The sequence below is a fragment of the Myxocyprinus asiaticus genome, chromosome 38 (assembly GCF_019703515.2).
Source record: "Myxocyprinus asiaticus isolate MX2 ecotype Aquarium Trade chromosome 38, UBuf_Myxa_2, whole genome shotgun sequence".
NCBI classification, from domain to species: Eukaryota; Metazoa; Chordata; class Actinopteri; order Cypriniformes; family Catostomidae; genus Myxocyprinus; species Myxocyprinus asiaticus.
The window spans coordinates 16,176,526-16,194,123 of NC_059381.1; the positions used below are offsets into that span (position 1 = coordinate 16,176,526).

Sequence of the window (17,598 nt, forward strand, 5' to 3'; positions counted from 1 at the left end):
ACGAGAGCAAAATTGAACTTTTTGGCTGTCATACTACACACCATGTTTGGAGAAGAAATGGCACTGCACATCACCCTAAAAACACTATACCAACAGTGAAGTTTGGAGGTGGAAGCATCATGGTGTGGGGCTGTTTTTCATCGCATGGTACTGGCAGACTTCATATAATTGAAGGAACGATGAATGGAGCCCTTTACTGGGAGATTCTTGAGAACAATCTGCTGCCATCCACCAGGATGATGAAGATGAGATGTGGGTGGACCTTCCAGCAGGACAACGATCCAAAGCAAAGGAAACTCTCAATTGGTTTCAGAGAAAAAAAAATCAAGGTGTTAGAATGCCCCAGCCAATCACCTGATTTGAATCCAATTGAACATTTGTGGAAAGAGCTAAAGATCAAGGTTCACTAGAGGGCACCCCAGAATCTTCAAGATTTAAAGACAACATGTTTAGAAGAATGGGCCAAAATCACACCTGAATACTGCGGCCGATTAATTTCTTCATACAGGAAGCGTCTTGAAGCTGTCATTACAAAAAAGGGCTTCTCCACTAAGTATTAAATAAATTTCAGTTAGCGTGTTCAATGCTTTTTTCCTGTGTCATTCCACTTTATTACACAGAACTTTATTTATGGACTTTAATGTTGTGAATTCTTTACATTTGCAGATTCTTGAGTTAATACTGATGTCTGGTGAAAATTTCATGTGAATGGCCTCATTAAAAATATATTTACTGAAAAAAATGTTGACGTGTTCAATACTTATTTCCCCCACTATATATATATATATATATATATATATATATATATATATATATACACACACACACACACACACAAAAATAAAACCTTTTCATGTAATAATTGTTTTGTGGTTTATTCTACATGTATATGATTTGGGGATATTATGGCTGAGAAGAGATGTGCAGAAATTGGGTTAGATGAGTCTTGGGTGTGGCTCAGTTATGTGGTTTCTGGTTAAAGGCTGGTATTGATATGGTATACACAAGGCTGAGATTCGGTACCCTTTTCTGAAAATCCAGATCTGGGCCACTGCTGGGCTTTCATTCATTGTTGTATGTGGGCCGAGGTAAAACAGGTTATGTGAACCGGAGCTGGGCCAGACAAAAATTGCTATGTGGGATCATGACCTGTACTCAGTTTGGACTGTGCACTGACTGAAGGACCAGACCACTTACACTTTTGTTGTGGGAGGGTGGGGGTCCCTAACATGGGAGGAGACAAGGCAGATTATAGAGGAACTCCCCATTTTTACAGGTGGAAAACAGAGTATTGCGACCAATAGCATGTTATTACTATATATACCTGTATATAACAAATGATAATATAATGGAATTTCAATAAAGCCCTTCTGTGGGCCCCCCTCCAGTGAGGGCCCCTGTTACTCAGGTCCATCATTACCCGTGGTCCGACGCCCCTATTTGCGGCTTGGTGAGTAAGCAGCTTTCTCCAGAGCAACGTAATTATCCCACTACGATTGTGTAAATACCAAACATGGTATCCAAGAAAGACTGCACTATTTTATTTTGTGTTGCTTCACTTTATTTCCAGATATTCCAGAGTTGTTGCTGTTTCTATCGCGACCTGCAACGGAATTGCACTTCAATAGTGGGGTTTCCCTTCCCTCAATGTACCAGTGCATATATGTGAACGTGAGGGACCGTCGATATTTTACAGTGGTGTTTATAAATAGGTTTAGTTTAGTGAACATGCTTTTTCCACTGTACTCCCAGAATTGTTTTGTTGACTTGTTGTTGGGCTCCATCCTATGACATAAGTTATTCTGTCTGTTCCACGCACATGCGCACTCTTCAAAAACCTGTTAGAACTGTGCGTATGGTCGTGCAATTAACTGAGGTCAAATTTTGGATATCATATTTTTATTGGGTAAGGAAAGTCTGTCAGAGAGATGAGAAAGTGCTGAGGAACTTAGTTAGTTTGTGGTGTGTGTGACAGTCAGGATTAGAATTCCACAGTCTTAACCTGCCAACCCTCAGTCAAAGTCAAACTCACATGAATCAAATACTCCCCAAGCAACCCATGATACATTCTTTAGCTTTTTCGTTCAGGCAGACAGCTGTTGTTGTGCTTTATCATAGTTAATTGAACAACATGCTGTGCACCTTGTGGAGCCATGCATTGTTCATGCACGCTAAATGGGATTTGACGCTTATTATCCATGCTTAAAGCTTTTTAGAATGTTCATTTTAAATACATGATACTGTATGAGTTTTTAGATAATTTCACACTGTGAAGATCTGCAGTGAATACCACAGGTTTCCTCAAACTTGCTGTAGTGCTGAGATAATGCAATCAAGTGCTAGTTTTAGAGTTCTGCCCTACATGATTGGTTTCTTTGTTAGATTATGTACAGTAGGTCTCTATTTTATTTAATGGTATATTTGGATGTGATCGCTGTTGCAAGTTTAAAGAATGTTGTTGGGAGTGTTTTCTTCACATTTGTTTATCAAAAACCACTTCATTTTAGCTACACATTAAATATCTTACAGCTACTGGTCACTATAGTATCAGCAGAGGCACCAAAATCATACTACAGCTAGAGAGACCTAGAATAGAATATTAAAAGTGCACTCAGTAACTTTTGTCTTTGTGTCATCTTGGACTTACACTGACACCTAGCGGCTTGGATCCAGCATCATTTAAAATCAATCGCTTTCAGTTTCAGATGCCATTGTAGAAATTTAGTATTCACATTCAGCCATGATTAATTTAATCAATGAGTGAAAGTGTCAAATAACAAGATGATTACTGAGATTTAAGCGAGTAGTATTCAGCTGGTCGTGTGATTCTAACATGGCAGCGCCCATGTGAGGACCCTCTCCATTGTAGAATAAAACAGCTTTTATAAGGTTACTGATATGACTGGAGTCTTCATTTTAATGTGCGTGGTCATGATTTCCTACATATATTCCAAAATTACAATTCATGTCTTTATGAGAAAAACTTTTGTAATGAGTAAAAAAGTCTACCTTTAAATAACAGGAAAATGGGTGAATTGACTACAGTGAGATTACTGCAACCTGGGGTGGGGCATTTTGTCACCTTTAGTGACATTTTCCCACACCTTAGTTATTTCCAACCCTGGTCCCAAATGATTTGCTGAAAGTCACTCATGTGCTGAAAATAGCATAGAAGTGTACATACGTTCTCTACATTAAAATATTATGCTGGTTTTGTCTTTCATCAATATTGTGAGTAATGAAAGTGAAGATAGAAATAGACCAAACACAATATGAACTTTTGGACCTGTCTCACAGGAACACAAATTCTTTGTACTTATATAGCCATATTGAATGTTAAGATTAAAAAAGATAAAAATGGAAAGATGTGTCATTCATTGTAACAATAAACGGTATTTTTAAATATTTCTGTAAACTTCCAGATAGTGTTTCTTTCCTGTCCATTGGCTAGCTTTGTGTTATGATTTTGGCAAAGCAATATTTATTGTTAAAAATCATGTTGATTCAAAAGTTATTTATATGTCTTTGGGATTTTAGTAACAGAAATTCACTGATTAATTAGTTCTTAAGGTAAAATATTGTTTTTTAACTAAAATACACAATAACTAGGTCCACTTTGTTTTAGCTTCTATTATAATTATCTTAGATTAGGAGAGAACACAATTTCCAAGATCTGATTTAAATTGGATTCCTAGAAGCAACAGACTTTCTTAATGGTCAAGTATAAAATCAAGACCAACATGAAAGTGCATTTGCTTTTTAAGCCAAGAAAGCAGACTATATTTACATTTTCTGTGCTTTTTTCTCTTCAGATTGTCATTTCTACCGAACCGAAGGTACAGTGACAATTCCAACCGAATCCTGTCAAGCGAGCTGGAGTCACAGGAATCTGTTGTTGCCTCATAGAGTTCACATGTCTACAGATGCCATTTGATGACTGATCAAACATCAGCCCACATTGGAAACATATCTCGAATCAGAGATTCTCAATTCATTCTGGTTTTCTTTTTGATGGGTATTCGCTTTCAACGATATATATAATGGTTACAGTGATGGACTATATACAGTAGGCCTATTTCACAGAACTTCTGTTAGGATACATTTGCATGCAGGCATTTTACAGAACTGCTTAAATCAGTGTGAATGCAAAAAGATAATGTCCAGGAATGTTCAAGGAGATGGGGAAAGTTTAAGCACAACAAAGAAAGCAAATGAATGCAAAGACTGCACTTTTAAGAGAAATCTCTCTTGATCGTCTTAAACATTTTTCAAGCTGTTCTCATCTTTCAAGTTCAAAGGAACATGGCTGCTTTAGCAGTAAAATCTGACAAACAATGACAAATCCTGCTCAGCGGGTGAGTGAAAGTGCCCCATCATTTAAGCATGCAGTTATTATTGCATCCAGTGGACCATTTCCTCAAATCAAGATTTTCCGACTAAGAAGATACTCCATCTTTAATCATTAATGTATTTATGTTTTTACATGTACAGTTTTGGCTTCTGTGAAAAGAATCAGTTATTTGTCACTGCGTGACATTTTTTTTATTTAATAGTATCACTGTGTAATCTAGCTAAATTTATTGTACAGTGTATCTGGAAGACCTAAAAACTATTAAGTTTCATAAAAAACACATTGTTACTCTGTATTGCATCCGTTTAGCACTTAAATACAATTTTATCCATTGCATTAAAGCCTGTGTTTGATGGATATGCCATTGTTCTTTCCACTGTGCTACTTCCTGCTCGATGGAGGTTCCAAGGAGACAGCTAAATGGTGAACCATTTTAATTGTATAATGCTTCATATGGCCTTGAAAGCATTAGCATGATAAACCCATTACATTTATTTGCTCAAATTAGCCAACTGCATGTCAAAACACTGACACAAAACACATTTATTCAGCAGATATTCCATAACCAGGCCACAGATGTTTTGTTCTCTGCCAGCTACAACTGAACTTGGTGCGGCAGGTGGGCGAAAAACAGATCGATATTTAAGTCCTCTTTTTTTTTTCTTTTTTTTTTTTAACTAACTCTCCACTTTCACTTTCAAGCACCACATGTGACTTTCAGGTGTGAAAATGGAGATTAAGAGTAAAAAGTACTTAAATATTGATCTGTTTTTAACCCACACTTATCATATAGCTTCTGAAGACATGGATTTAACCACTGGATTACTTTTGTTTTCTCTGTGATTTTTGGAGCTTCAAAAGGTCTGGTCATCATTCACTTGCATTGTATGGACCTACAGTGCTGATATATTCTTCTTAAAATTTTTGGTTGTATTCTGCTGAAGAAAGTCATTCACATCTGGGATGGCGTGAGGGCGAGTAAATTAATTTTCATTTTTGGGTGAACTATTCCTACGAAGTCAGGTTATAAAAATGTATTGTATAAAGGAGTGTGCACAATTTAAAAAAATATTTGAATATTGAATTGAAATTGTATAAGGAAGCATTTTATTTTTTGAAAAGTGCTGTATGTACAAAGAAATGCAAATAACTTTTATAAGATAATGTATACATAATCTGCCTAGATAAGTAAACAAATCAGATAAAAGAGCATTGGGCAAGAAAAAAAAATACTTGAAAAGTCACTGCACTCGTGACATCTAGAGAAGACAAACACCTGAGAATACCTAAAATTATGCTGTACAGTCTCAATACTGACATTATCATCTGTGACCTATGTTTCATAAAAAAACAAATACATAAAAAACAAATAGTTTCAATGTTGACAAGATGATCAGAGCATATCTCTAACAGTAGAATTAAGAAAAGCATCAAAGCTGGCTTTCTTGGAGATCTCGTTCTGTAGTGGAAGAGATAAAATTTACAATACATTTGTTAACCCATCTTTACGAGTTAAACAGTCATCAATCATTAGAATAATGTGTTGGCCTTAAAATTGTAATAATCTTATGGGAATTAGTGGTCACAAATGAGCATTTTTCTTATCACTGATGCTCCATTTGCAGTTAATATACATCCCAGGAAGTGGTTGAGTGCTGAGTGATTGGACTTACGGTAAAGTCTGAGTAGCTCACTGGAACTGGCTTCTTGTCACTGTTGAACTCCTGGAGCGGCACACGTGGTCCAGAGCTGGCCTCTGTAGTCTTATTCATCTGTTGGACAAAACCAGAAGACAAAAAATACTCAAGAGACAATCCTAAAAAAAAAAAAAACTTTGCCAACTTATTTCTTGCACTACTGAGAAAATTCAGGTGATGTAACTTGACGTCTATTATGAATGAACTTGCCTTCTCTTTGACTTAAGATCAGTGTCAGAATTAGAAATGAAACTTTTTATTAAGGGGAAATATTTGCACCCTGAAACTGATTTTCGACGCAAGTAAGAACACAGTGTGTCATTCATACATGTTAAATACTTCACTACTGAACTAAATTCTCAATCTGAACAAAAATGCTACCCATAATTTCAAATCAAAAGTAGCTGTAAATAATCCACAAGATATCATAGCACAATAAAAACTGTGCTATACAGATATCTGTAATAGTTGATACAGGTCACTACAGTGTCTGCAAAAGCACTAAACCACTAACTACGTAGACCTAGATTATTATGAAAAATGAAAAGTTCGATAATAAAGAATGTTTTTTAAAGGTCTATTTTGCCCCCAGATTTTAAATATCTGGAATATTTTGGTGGCCTTTTCTTTCTGGTCACTGGGTTATTTCTGACTTTGCTACAGATTGTTAGCACACAGTGCTGATTTTTGTTCTTATGCAACAGCGTCATCTGGTGTTAGCCAAGAGAAATTCTCTATTTTCACACTTCACTTCATTGTAACCACAAGCGTTTTGGACTGATCTTAAGACAAAGCTACGAGCACAGGCATGAACAGATTTTTGATTGCTATGAGCAGGCATTTTACCTTGGCAGAGAGTTGAGTCCTTCCTGGCACACACAGAAACATGGTGGATAAACCGCTGCTACTGGCACTACTGACACTGCTTACTGTGGCAGTGCGAGGTATCAGCATATTGGGTGTCTGTCAGAAAGATGGTTACAGAAAGGTGATTACATAATGTTTTAATAAAAAGCTTGTTTTTAAATCAGGGTCCCTCACCTTTTGACCAATGAATTTGCATGACTTTTACAGATATTCCATTACTAGATAATGATTTGGATAAAATCATTTATAGATGGCATTCACAAAGAGTGCATAATAATTACATATATATATATATATATATATGAGAGAGAGAGAGAGAGAGAGAGAAATTTTCCATTACTATAAACATTTTTATTAATTAATTTCCCTGATTGTTCTAGGCCTGGAAATCTCAATTTGAAAATTCCCTTATATTCCAGGTTTTCCATGGCCTTGGGAAACATGTTGAATAAAACATTTTCAGTGAGAAACTAGTTACCTTTCTAATTTTGTTGGGGGTTGGGGTGGTACATGTTGACCCAAGAGCTCTCTTTGTTGGAGTTTTAAACTGAGAGGTTTCTGCTTTCTTGCACACAACAGAAAGTACCCAAACATATAAAGGTAAGTATCAATTAACTATATTACTAAATTACTTTATGGCATGTATTGTGAGTGTACTGATATCTTAAGTGAAACTAATTAAATCCCTTAACAGCAGAGTAAACAGCCATAAAGTCAAATTCACCCGTTCATTCTTCTCTTTATCTTTCTGCAAACGATGCTCTTCCCACTGGCTGGAGATGTAATCCATGATCCTTTGACCTTGCACAAGGAAGGCAATGCCCTTATTATTTTCCCATTCCTCCACACAGCCTCTCAACTCCTCCAGCTGTGTGTGTAGAAATACACATTCCATTAATATTACACAATAGGATAAATTTATTTTTTTTGTGGTTCACAACCAGAGTCAGAAATTAATATAGGGGGTTAAGGCAGAAATGTCACTGAAAGTGACAAAAATGCCTCCAAGTTTAATAAAAAAATGTTTTGCAACATCTGATAAATATCTTGATAATCTGTTCTAGGCTTTGTTATACAGTGCCTTTAGAAAATCAGCATACCCCTTTGGAATAGTCTCTTTTTTGTCTTATAGCCTGAAATCAAAACCCATTAAAAATCGATTGTTTTCCAATTTTATTTACTAATTTTGCCTTACAACATTCAAGTAACGAACCATTTAGAGCAGGGACTGGATAATTGGTCAGGATTTAAGGGAAAATGGATACTGCCATGTACACCCATATTCTTGAGGAAAATCCAGAGGCACTCTGTTCGACAACTGAAGACAATGCACGACAATGACTCTAAACACACCGCCAAAAAAACAAAGCAGTGGCTTAAGGATAGGAAGGTCAAAGACCTTGAGTGGTCAAGTCAGAGCCCTGAACTAAATCCAATAGAAACCCTGTGGAGCAGTCCATTGTCACTCACTCCGCAATTTGACTGAACTCGAACATTTCTGCAAGGAAGAATGTGCAAATATTCCCCAATCTGGGTGTGCGAAGCTAGTACAGACATATCCAAACAGACTGATGGCTGTCATAAAGCAAAAGGTAGCTCTGATAAGTATCAGGGGTATGATAACTTTTCAAACCCTGTTATTCTATACATTTTTGGAACGGTTGCCTTTTTTTCCCATTACTTGTATGTTGTAGGGCGAAATTTGTAAATAAAGATGGAAATGTATTTATTTATTCTTTTTAAATGGGTTTTGATTTCAGGCTGTAAGACAAAACAAGTGACTATTCCAAAAGTTTATGATGATTTTCTATAGGCACTGTAAATATTACAACATAAAATAGTTGATTTTGATTCAATGTAATGGGTAAGAGGTAATAAATGCTCAATCTAATTATTCTGATTGAGAATTTGTTAGTGAATTAAAGTATCTGACATAAAATAATAGGAAAAATGCCCCCAAAAATCGAATCCAGGGGGCAATGGGAAAGTTAGTTTCTGACACTGTTCCCAACCATTTAAATACTTTTTCAAAATAAATGTTTATTTTGAGTACCTTGGGAAGCAGTTTCTGCACTTTGGCCCTGTCCTTACTGTCTCTGAGCAAAGACCCTCCTCTGTTGCTGAATCAGTTTGGATCTGCAGCCTTCCTCTGACAAGGCAAACGTATTGAACATAATGAAACACGTGAAATCACATCAGGTTGAGTTCAGTGTAAACTTTGGACTTGAGATGCCTGTGAAAACCTCAAACTCCTGAAACAGAGCCCAGTTCCTCTTCCATTTCTCCAGGTCCTCCAGTATTGGCCGAGCTGCCTCATAGAAAGCCTTCATTCTCAGCAGCTCTTTGTCATGCAGGGTCAGTAGCTCCTCTGTGTAATGAGCTGTTCAACAACAGTGGGGTGGTAACCAGAATACAGTCAAAGCCCTCTTCCATTTACAAGTGAAAAATTTGCTAGGCAGAAGTTTTTTAGAGAATAACAACTTAAAAGGGATAGCTCACCCATAAATAATTCTCTCATCACTTACTCACCCTTATGCCATCCCAGATGTGTATGACTTTTTTTGTTCTGCAAAACATAAATGAAGATTTTTAGATGAACATTTCAGCTCTGTAGGTCCATACAATGCAAGTGAATGGGTACCAAAATTTTGAAGCACTAAAATGCACATAAAGGTAATTCATAAGACTCCAGTGGTAAAATCCTTATCTTCAGAAGTGCTTTGATAGGTGTGAGTGAGAAACAGATAAATATTTAAGTCCTTTTCTACTATAAATTCTCCTCCCTGCCCAGCAGGTTGCGATATGCACGAAGAATGCAAATCACCAAAAACAAAAGAAGAAGTTTCACAAAAGATGTGAAAGTGGAGATTTAAACTAAAAAAGGACTTAAATGTTGACCTGTTTCTCACTCAGACTTATCATTTTCACTTCTATTAACCACTGGAGTCTTATGGATCACTTTTATGTTGTCTTTGTCCTTTTGGAGCTTCAATATTTTGGTACCATTCACTTGCATTGTGAGGACATACAGAGCTGAAATATTCTTCTAAAATCTTTGTTTGTGTTCAGCAGAAGAAAGAAAGTCATACACATCTGAGATGGCAAGAGAGTGAGTAAATAATGAGAGAATGTCCCTTTAAGTTTCCTTCTGTTTCTCACCCAAAGCTATCGTATGACTTCAGGAGGCTTGGAATATTGCACATAAGTTGTATGGATACATTTTTTTCTTCTTTTGCATCCCGTTTGAACCTTGGAAGCTCAAGTCCTCATGCATTGTAATTGCATGGAAAAGAGCAACCTGCAATATAGCCTTTCTCTGTGTTTGTGTTGTGTAAGAAACAAAGTCCTACAGGTTTGGAATGACATGAGGTGGGTGAGTAAATGAAAAAGACATTTTCATATTTGGGTGAACTACTCCTTTAATCATTCTTAAAAGTAAATGCAACTTACTATCACAGAAGTGAATAATGAATGGTTCTCTCTGTTCTGGTCCAAACATGCATTTGTCCCACAGAACCAAAAGCTCCTGTCGGACTTTATCAAGCACTTCCTCCAGCTGAGCCATCTGCAGTTCCTCCAAATTTTCCACAACACCCTTCCACTGCAAGAGGAAATGCACTCTATTAACATACAGTGGTAAACCGCAAGGAACACTAAGATCGGTGTTCCCTGATATGACATCCTGTGGGCTGGACACAAATGAGCTCTCACCCATCTGATATCATCAGAGAGAGTGCTCATGGCAGCCTCTTGGAATGCCTCACCTTTCAGCTCAGGACAACACAGTCGATTCAACAGGCTCGTAGCTCGCTCCTTGAGTTTGTCTCTGGCTGATATCAAGGATTCCTTTTTAATTTCCTGCTGTGGACAACAAATATTCATTAAATATTAGATGCAGTCAGCACAAGACCCTGGACATTTCTGTTTTATTTTTTTTTGGGGGGGGGGGGGTGGGTTGCCTCTTTATTGAGTTATCTTTAGTGGAGGGCAACAGGAAATTATGGGGAAGAGAGGTAGAACGCGATCAAGAACCGTTGCAAGCCAGACTCAACCACATGTCTGTTTCGGGCTGGTCAGGATGCTCAAAGAAACCGAGCAATGTTAAAATGGTGGGAGGGGAGGGGGGGTCCCTTGGAGATAATTGGCCCTGTGGCCTTTGCAAGTCATAATCCGTCCCTGGCCACAGTGTTTACACTTTTCAGGGAAATCAGCCTACACATAGCTTATTTATAGTTGTCTCTGCATTTTCAGCTTGGACAGTAGAAAACAATTTTACACCCAAAAAAATTACACACTTCACCTTTAAAACAATTTTTTATTATAATTTAACATTTAAAATGTAGTACCTGGCTAAGCAGCATCTTCAGGGCTTTGATATTGTCATGTGTGAGCAGAAAAATGTCAGTGTCAGGGCAGATAGACTCCCTCTCTAAACTGCTCTCAGGTTCATGTCCCATCTCATCCATCACAGTCCTGATGTCCTTCCTGAGCCCAGAGAACACCTTCACCCTGTTCTCCTACAACAGAGAGAGAGATTTAGTTAAGCTATGACACATCACAAAAGCATTCGGAAAAGACTCACAAGTGATCAGAAGAATATCTCTAATTAAAAAAAAAGAAATGACGATAGATCCCCCCCAGAGCAGTTGTTCAAAGTCACGCGTACTTTTTCCATGCAGAGTTCCTCGACATGCTCCTGGAGTTCCTGCAGCTGGGTTCAAGAGGGCACACTTCCTGTTGGCAGGGTTGGGAAGTAACAGAATACAAGTAACGGGATTACAAATTTAAAATACAAAATATAAGTAACTGCATTCCACTACAGTTACAATTTAAATCATTGGTAATTAGAATACAGTTACATTCAAAAATAATTTTGATTACTAAAGAGATTACTTTGCATTTTTTTGTCATTTGTTTCATTTAATATTTAGTCCTTCAGATGGAAAACATTTATACATATAAATTATGCGATCCAAAGTGCATTTGAACAGCACTTTCTTATGTGTTACATTCATTCGAGCAGACAGAGAAGTAAGTTTTAAGTAAGTTTGGAGCACAAGAAACAGAAATAAACCTTGTGTAAATTGTCAGGTTTATGCTAAGCTAAAATGCTATTTCTAGCCATTTTACATGCACATGTTACCAGGCATGATCATATTTTTTTTATCAAGAAAATTGACATTGGATCATAATTTCTTTTTTTCTAGTAAGAACTTTGATATTAGGGCAAAAGTCTTATTCCTGATAATAATCTTTGTATTGTTTTCCTGTAGAAATATCTAAAAATCCTTAAAACAAGATCAATTTGACTTATCTTGTTTTAGAAACAACACTACATAAGATATTTAAGTTTGTCAGAGAATGTATTTTTAACATGTGTATTTTGTCTTACTGTACTGGCAGAGTTTTTATAGTCAAAACAAGTGAAAAAATCTACCAGTGCTGAAGAAGTAATCCAAAGTATTTAGAATATGTTACTAATTACATTTTACAGCATGTGTTCTGTAATCTGTAGTGGAATACATTTCAGAAGTAACCCTCCCAACTCTGCCTGTTGGGATGTAATACGGGGTGACACACAGAGTCACATACAACTCCTCATCCTGCTTTTTCAGATCATTCATCTCTCTCAGACGGTCACTCTTCTCTTTCTGAAGAGACTCAACACGGCAACACAGGTTCTTCTCCATCTGCAGAACCGTAAGTCCTTCCTCCAACTATAAAAGATTGTAATATAACATTCGAGAAGAAATTGTCACTTTCCATGAACAGGGTAAAACATTTTTTAAAAAATAAAACAATTCACACAGTAGACTAACTATTTTGGGACCAAATGATGGTTTGTAGTTACATATTGATGTAAACTCATATTTCCCCTCAATTTAGAATAGTTGAGCTGAGCGTGAATTATTTGAATACAGTCAACACTAAAATTAGTTAAAAAATAAAAATATTAAAAAATAAAAATACAAAAATGTAATGAATTTATTAACTTGTCATCCTGCCATGCTGTAGAAAGGGGCTAAATTATGTTACTTCCTAGGTGTCACAATTTTAAGGGAAAATCATGCAATAACAGAGTTGTGTGCAAAATATGGGACATAAATCTATGTTTTAGTTAATATCAATTCAACAGATTGTCATAATTATGACAATGTTGTATTATTAAATTGTTGGACAGTTATAGAAGTTCAAAAGTGACAAGGAGATTTATCTATTAGGGGACAGTGCCATTCTAGGCTTCTCTAGACCAGTGTTTCCCAACGTGGAAAATTATCAAATTCCACAAAATAAATAAATGCATGAAAAAAAATTATTTCAGGGATCCAAACTCCTCACCTTGTGGAGAAATTCGCCGTTTTGAAACCATAATCGGTCACTTTTGTGATTGCAAAGAGCAATGATTAATGTGCAAAAGTGACTGATATTTATACATGTTAAGGGTCTTTTACATGACTCGTATCAGCGCTGCAGAATACATTGAAGTCTATGAAGTGACGACACTTTACACCAAAGTATGTTATGTCTTTGAGAGTACTAAACAACAAGAAATATTTATAAACTGTCCAAATTTGTGAAGAGACATTTAATGTCTCATTTCTTTTAATTAAATATTACATTATCGTTTACGAATATCAGAGACCCCAGTTATTGAACTAATTTAAATTCACCAAGAATACACTTAGACCTAAACATAAACGAGTCCTTTTATTACTTTCTGCTATCAAAGAAACTGCAAGCTTTTTTTCTCTCTTCCAAATATATGTTTTCAATGTTTATTGTGCACACCTCCGCTTTTTTACGTGGCAAACTCGTAAAATCACCCCTCTGTGACGCTTTCTGCAACTCTTGTCACGTGGAGGGCAATGCGGCGCTTGACGCTGGCGTTGAACGGAGCGTTGACGCCTCCACTCAACTCATGTGAAATGCGCTTTACAAGATGAAAGAACATTACTGAAACTCTATTATTATTTGTCTATTATTGTGGTCTTTTTTTATAAAAGTCATGCTCAGCAGTTTAAATACTGTAGGAAAATGATAACGTAGATCTACTTTATGTTTATAATTCTTATACTGAAGTCAGTAGATTTGTAGCCGTGCAAGTTTTAGTAAAGGACAAGGTAAGAACGTTATTGAAACTCACTATTATTAGACTGTTATTGTTGTCTTTCTGGATGAAAAATAATACTCAGACTGAAGGAAGACTATAGATCTGCTTTGTTCTTTTAATGCTTAAACACTATAAAGTCTCTTGGTAGATTTCGGTCATGAACGACTCAAAATGATTCACTGACTCACTCAGAGCACATAAGATGCTCATTTGTCGCCACCTAGTGACATTTCCAGAAGGGGTCACTGAACTAATCCGTTAATAAAATTGAACAAATTTGTGAAACAGAAGCAAGCCTCACCAAAATACTCTTTATTTTGTAGCTAATTCTGCAAAATTGTAAACTTGAATAAACTTGAATCAATAAAACAGCTGGAATTGGTGCTTTTAGCTTATCCTTTAAAAATAATATCCCCAGAACATTTTTTCGTGGACCAGTGATTGTCTTAACTTTTTTGCCCCTCATGAGTTTGCATCCCTGTAATTTGTTATGGCATTGCAAGAACAAATCTACAAATTAGAAAAGAAGCAAATTTGTTGTTTTTTCATTACCCACTTAGCGCTCTTGCCACCTGTGACCTCACACAGCGTAGCCTACCTATGTGACTTGTTTTTTTTTTGTTTAGTTTTTTGCATAGCCGAATTTCAAACATTACAATAAACACGCTACTAAGACGGACAGAAAACATGGACAAGTTCCTGAAAAGGAAAAATATTGACGATGGTTAGCCTTAGTCGTAAAAAGTGTGCTGTGGCAGAAAAAAGGTTGGGAAACACTGCTCTAGATAACAATGTAACATTACATCACACAACTTACTTCATATGGTTCCAGCGACAGCTCCAAGCACAATGTATCCAATTGTTTCTGGGAGGTAACGATATCAGCCCTGATGCGATGACGTAGGGCCTCTTCCTCCAAGATCATGGAATGTAAAAGACCCTGAAAGAACATAGGTAATAGTAAAATTTTAAGCCTGCATCTTAAAGGGAAAGTCCACCCAAAAACTTATTTTCAAGTCATCCCAGATGTGCATGACTTTTTCTTCTGCTGAAAACAAACAAAGATATTTAGAAGAATATTTCAGCTCTGTAGGTCCTTCCAATGCAAGTGAATGGTGGACAGACCTTTGAAGTAAAAAAAAAAAAAAAAAAAAAAAAAACTGGTCTGAAGCAACGCAAATACTTTAGGTGAGAAACAGATCAATATTTCAATACTTTTTTTTACTATAAATCTCCAATTTTACTTTCACTTTCACATTCTGAAAGTGGAGATTTATAGTAAAAAAAAAAAAGATTTAAATATTGATCTGTTTCTCACCCACAACTATTATAACTCTTCTGAAGACATGGATTTAACCACTGGAGTCATATGATTACTTTTATGCTGCATTTATGTGATTTTTGGAGCTTTAAAGGTCTGGTCACCATTCACTTGCATTGTATGGACCTACAGAGCTGAGATATAAAAATCTGTGTTTGTGTTCTGCAGAATAAAGAAAGTCATTCACATCTGGGATTGCATGAGGGTGAATAAATGAGAGAATTTTCATTTTTGTGTGATCTATCCCTTTATTTGGGGACAGGGAGGTGGTATGGACAAAAAGGCATAACTTACATCTATATGCTTTTTCACAGTTTGCATTATCTCCACCCTCTGATCTTCCATGATGCCAATGCAGTCCCATATATCCACCAGTCTTGCCATTGCATGATTGATCTCAGTCACAAGAGAGAATGCCAGAGCTTCACTGCTCACGCAAACACAAGGAAATAAATTACATGAACTGAACACTGAGATACTTTTGTTTTGTTACATGCCAAAGGGAAAAAAAAAACATCTGGGGACAGAAATTCATCACCCTGGGTAATATGTCCATTAATATAGTCACGGAGTTCATGTAAACTCCTACACATATTATACATATTCAAACGCACATATTATCCCCCAAAAATCTGTTTAGGCAGGCAGCTCACTAGGTTTTGAGACAGAGCCATAACATTATATAAATCTCCACGTGTACTACAAACACTTACCTTCGTCGACAGGACATCGTTGTACCGTATTAATCCAACACTACGTCGATCAGCTATACAATATTTTAAGTATGAAATAAATGACACCCGTCTCGTTTAGATAATGAGCGCTAAAAATTTGAATAACCGCTGACGTCATTTGTTCTTCTTCACTAGATGCAGCGTGAAAAAAAGACTCATATAGGGTTAAGGTTTAAGTGCCACCACGCGTTCGGGAGCGGAATATTTTCCTTAAGTTATCACAAGTTGGTGTTTGTCATCGAGTCAATGCAGTGAAACAAATGATTCTTTTAGGATTTTTGTGTGATAATATTTCTTGCTAATTGAGCACTTTGCTTAAATGTGAACATGTGTTGTAACAGGACTGACATAAATGATGAACCATGGTGGCACAAAAGAGTAACCTAATTATCTCCACAAAATCTTAAGGAATAGTAGTGTAATCTGTGGAGTATCTTCAACAAAGGTAGGGTACTAGACCAAGTACAGTTGTAACAATTTTAGATTTTTTTGCTGAACTGCACAAATACAGACCACAATAAACATGAAATTTTTCACATGATATACCTTTGTCTGTCTACTAACAAAACAAAAGCCAAAAACCTGCATACATTGTTACTATTTAATACAAAGTGTTTAAGACCAGGAGTGCTTTTGTTACAACTGTCCCCATACCAGGTACAGTTGTAACTTGTAACACTATATCCCAGCATAGTTGTAATATGCTAAATAAGACGATATGCCTAACTTAAGTGAAATATACTGACACATTTTATACACTGTGATTGTTATCAAATATTTCTAATGCTTGCAAATGTATCGTTTCTAACACATAAGCTGGAAATACTGTCTTGGTTTTCCTCACCCTGATATGAGGCATCCTGTGACATGTACACACATGCAAACAAACCAAAATACTCATTTACAGTCATATTTTTGGACTAAATCTATTTTACAAAATTATTTACACTGCTTAAATCTATCTATCTATCTATCTATCTTAATTAATTAATTAATTTGTTTTGCTTACTTATCTGAGATTTCTGACTGAATAAATGCTAACAAAACTCTAGAAGGAGCATTGGCATGTTTTTTATGTAGCGGGTACAGTTGTAATAGTGTTGATCTCATCTGTCCCCTGCTTATCATCACCTTACATGATTGCCTGATTTTCTCCATGATCTTAGATGCTAGGATGTCCCAAAATATATTTATTGAAGGTAGACAAATCAATAATTACAACAAGGAATATTTCCTTTTATGGTAATTCAGAAATAATGATTTATTCACAATGAAAGAGGAGTAAGAAAATAATAATAAAAAACCCCCCCCCCCCAAATTTTCCACACAGAGAGAGGATGGTAATGTGAATATGCATACTGAAACTGAAAATTCAGACTGGCATTAGAAGGGAAATATTTACAGTGTTTCAACTGTACTCCGTTACAACTGTACTCGGTCTACATATTTAGTATTTTTGCATGTTTCAAGGCAAAGACAGGGCCAGTTGTTCGTTTACAATATTAATATGTATATAA

The 17,598-nt window shown here is 36.2% G+C and overlaps 1 protein-coding gene and 1 pseudogene across 1 annotated transcript in view; one reads left to right on the forward strand and one right to left on the reverse strand.

Moving 5' to 3' along the window:
* LOC127428808 (5-hydroxytryptamine receptor 4-like) overlaps window positions 1–4,675 on the forward strand; it is a 66,465-nt gene extending 61,790 nt beyond the window's left edge. The window contains exon 8 of the mRNA XM_051677416.1: window positions 3,813–4,675. Coding sequence (XP_051533376.1) covers window positions 3,813–3,906 — 94 coding nt within the window. The 3' untranslated portion in view covers window positions 3,907–4,675. The remainder of the gene's footprint in view (window positions 1–3,812) is intronic.
* An 803-nt stretch (window positions 4,676–5,478) lies between these two features.
* LOC127428803 (protein regulator of cytokinesis 1-like) lies at window positions 5,479–16,200 on the reverse strand (annotated as a pseudogene).
* Window positions 16,201–17,598: the final 1,398 nt, after the last annotated feature.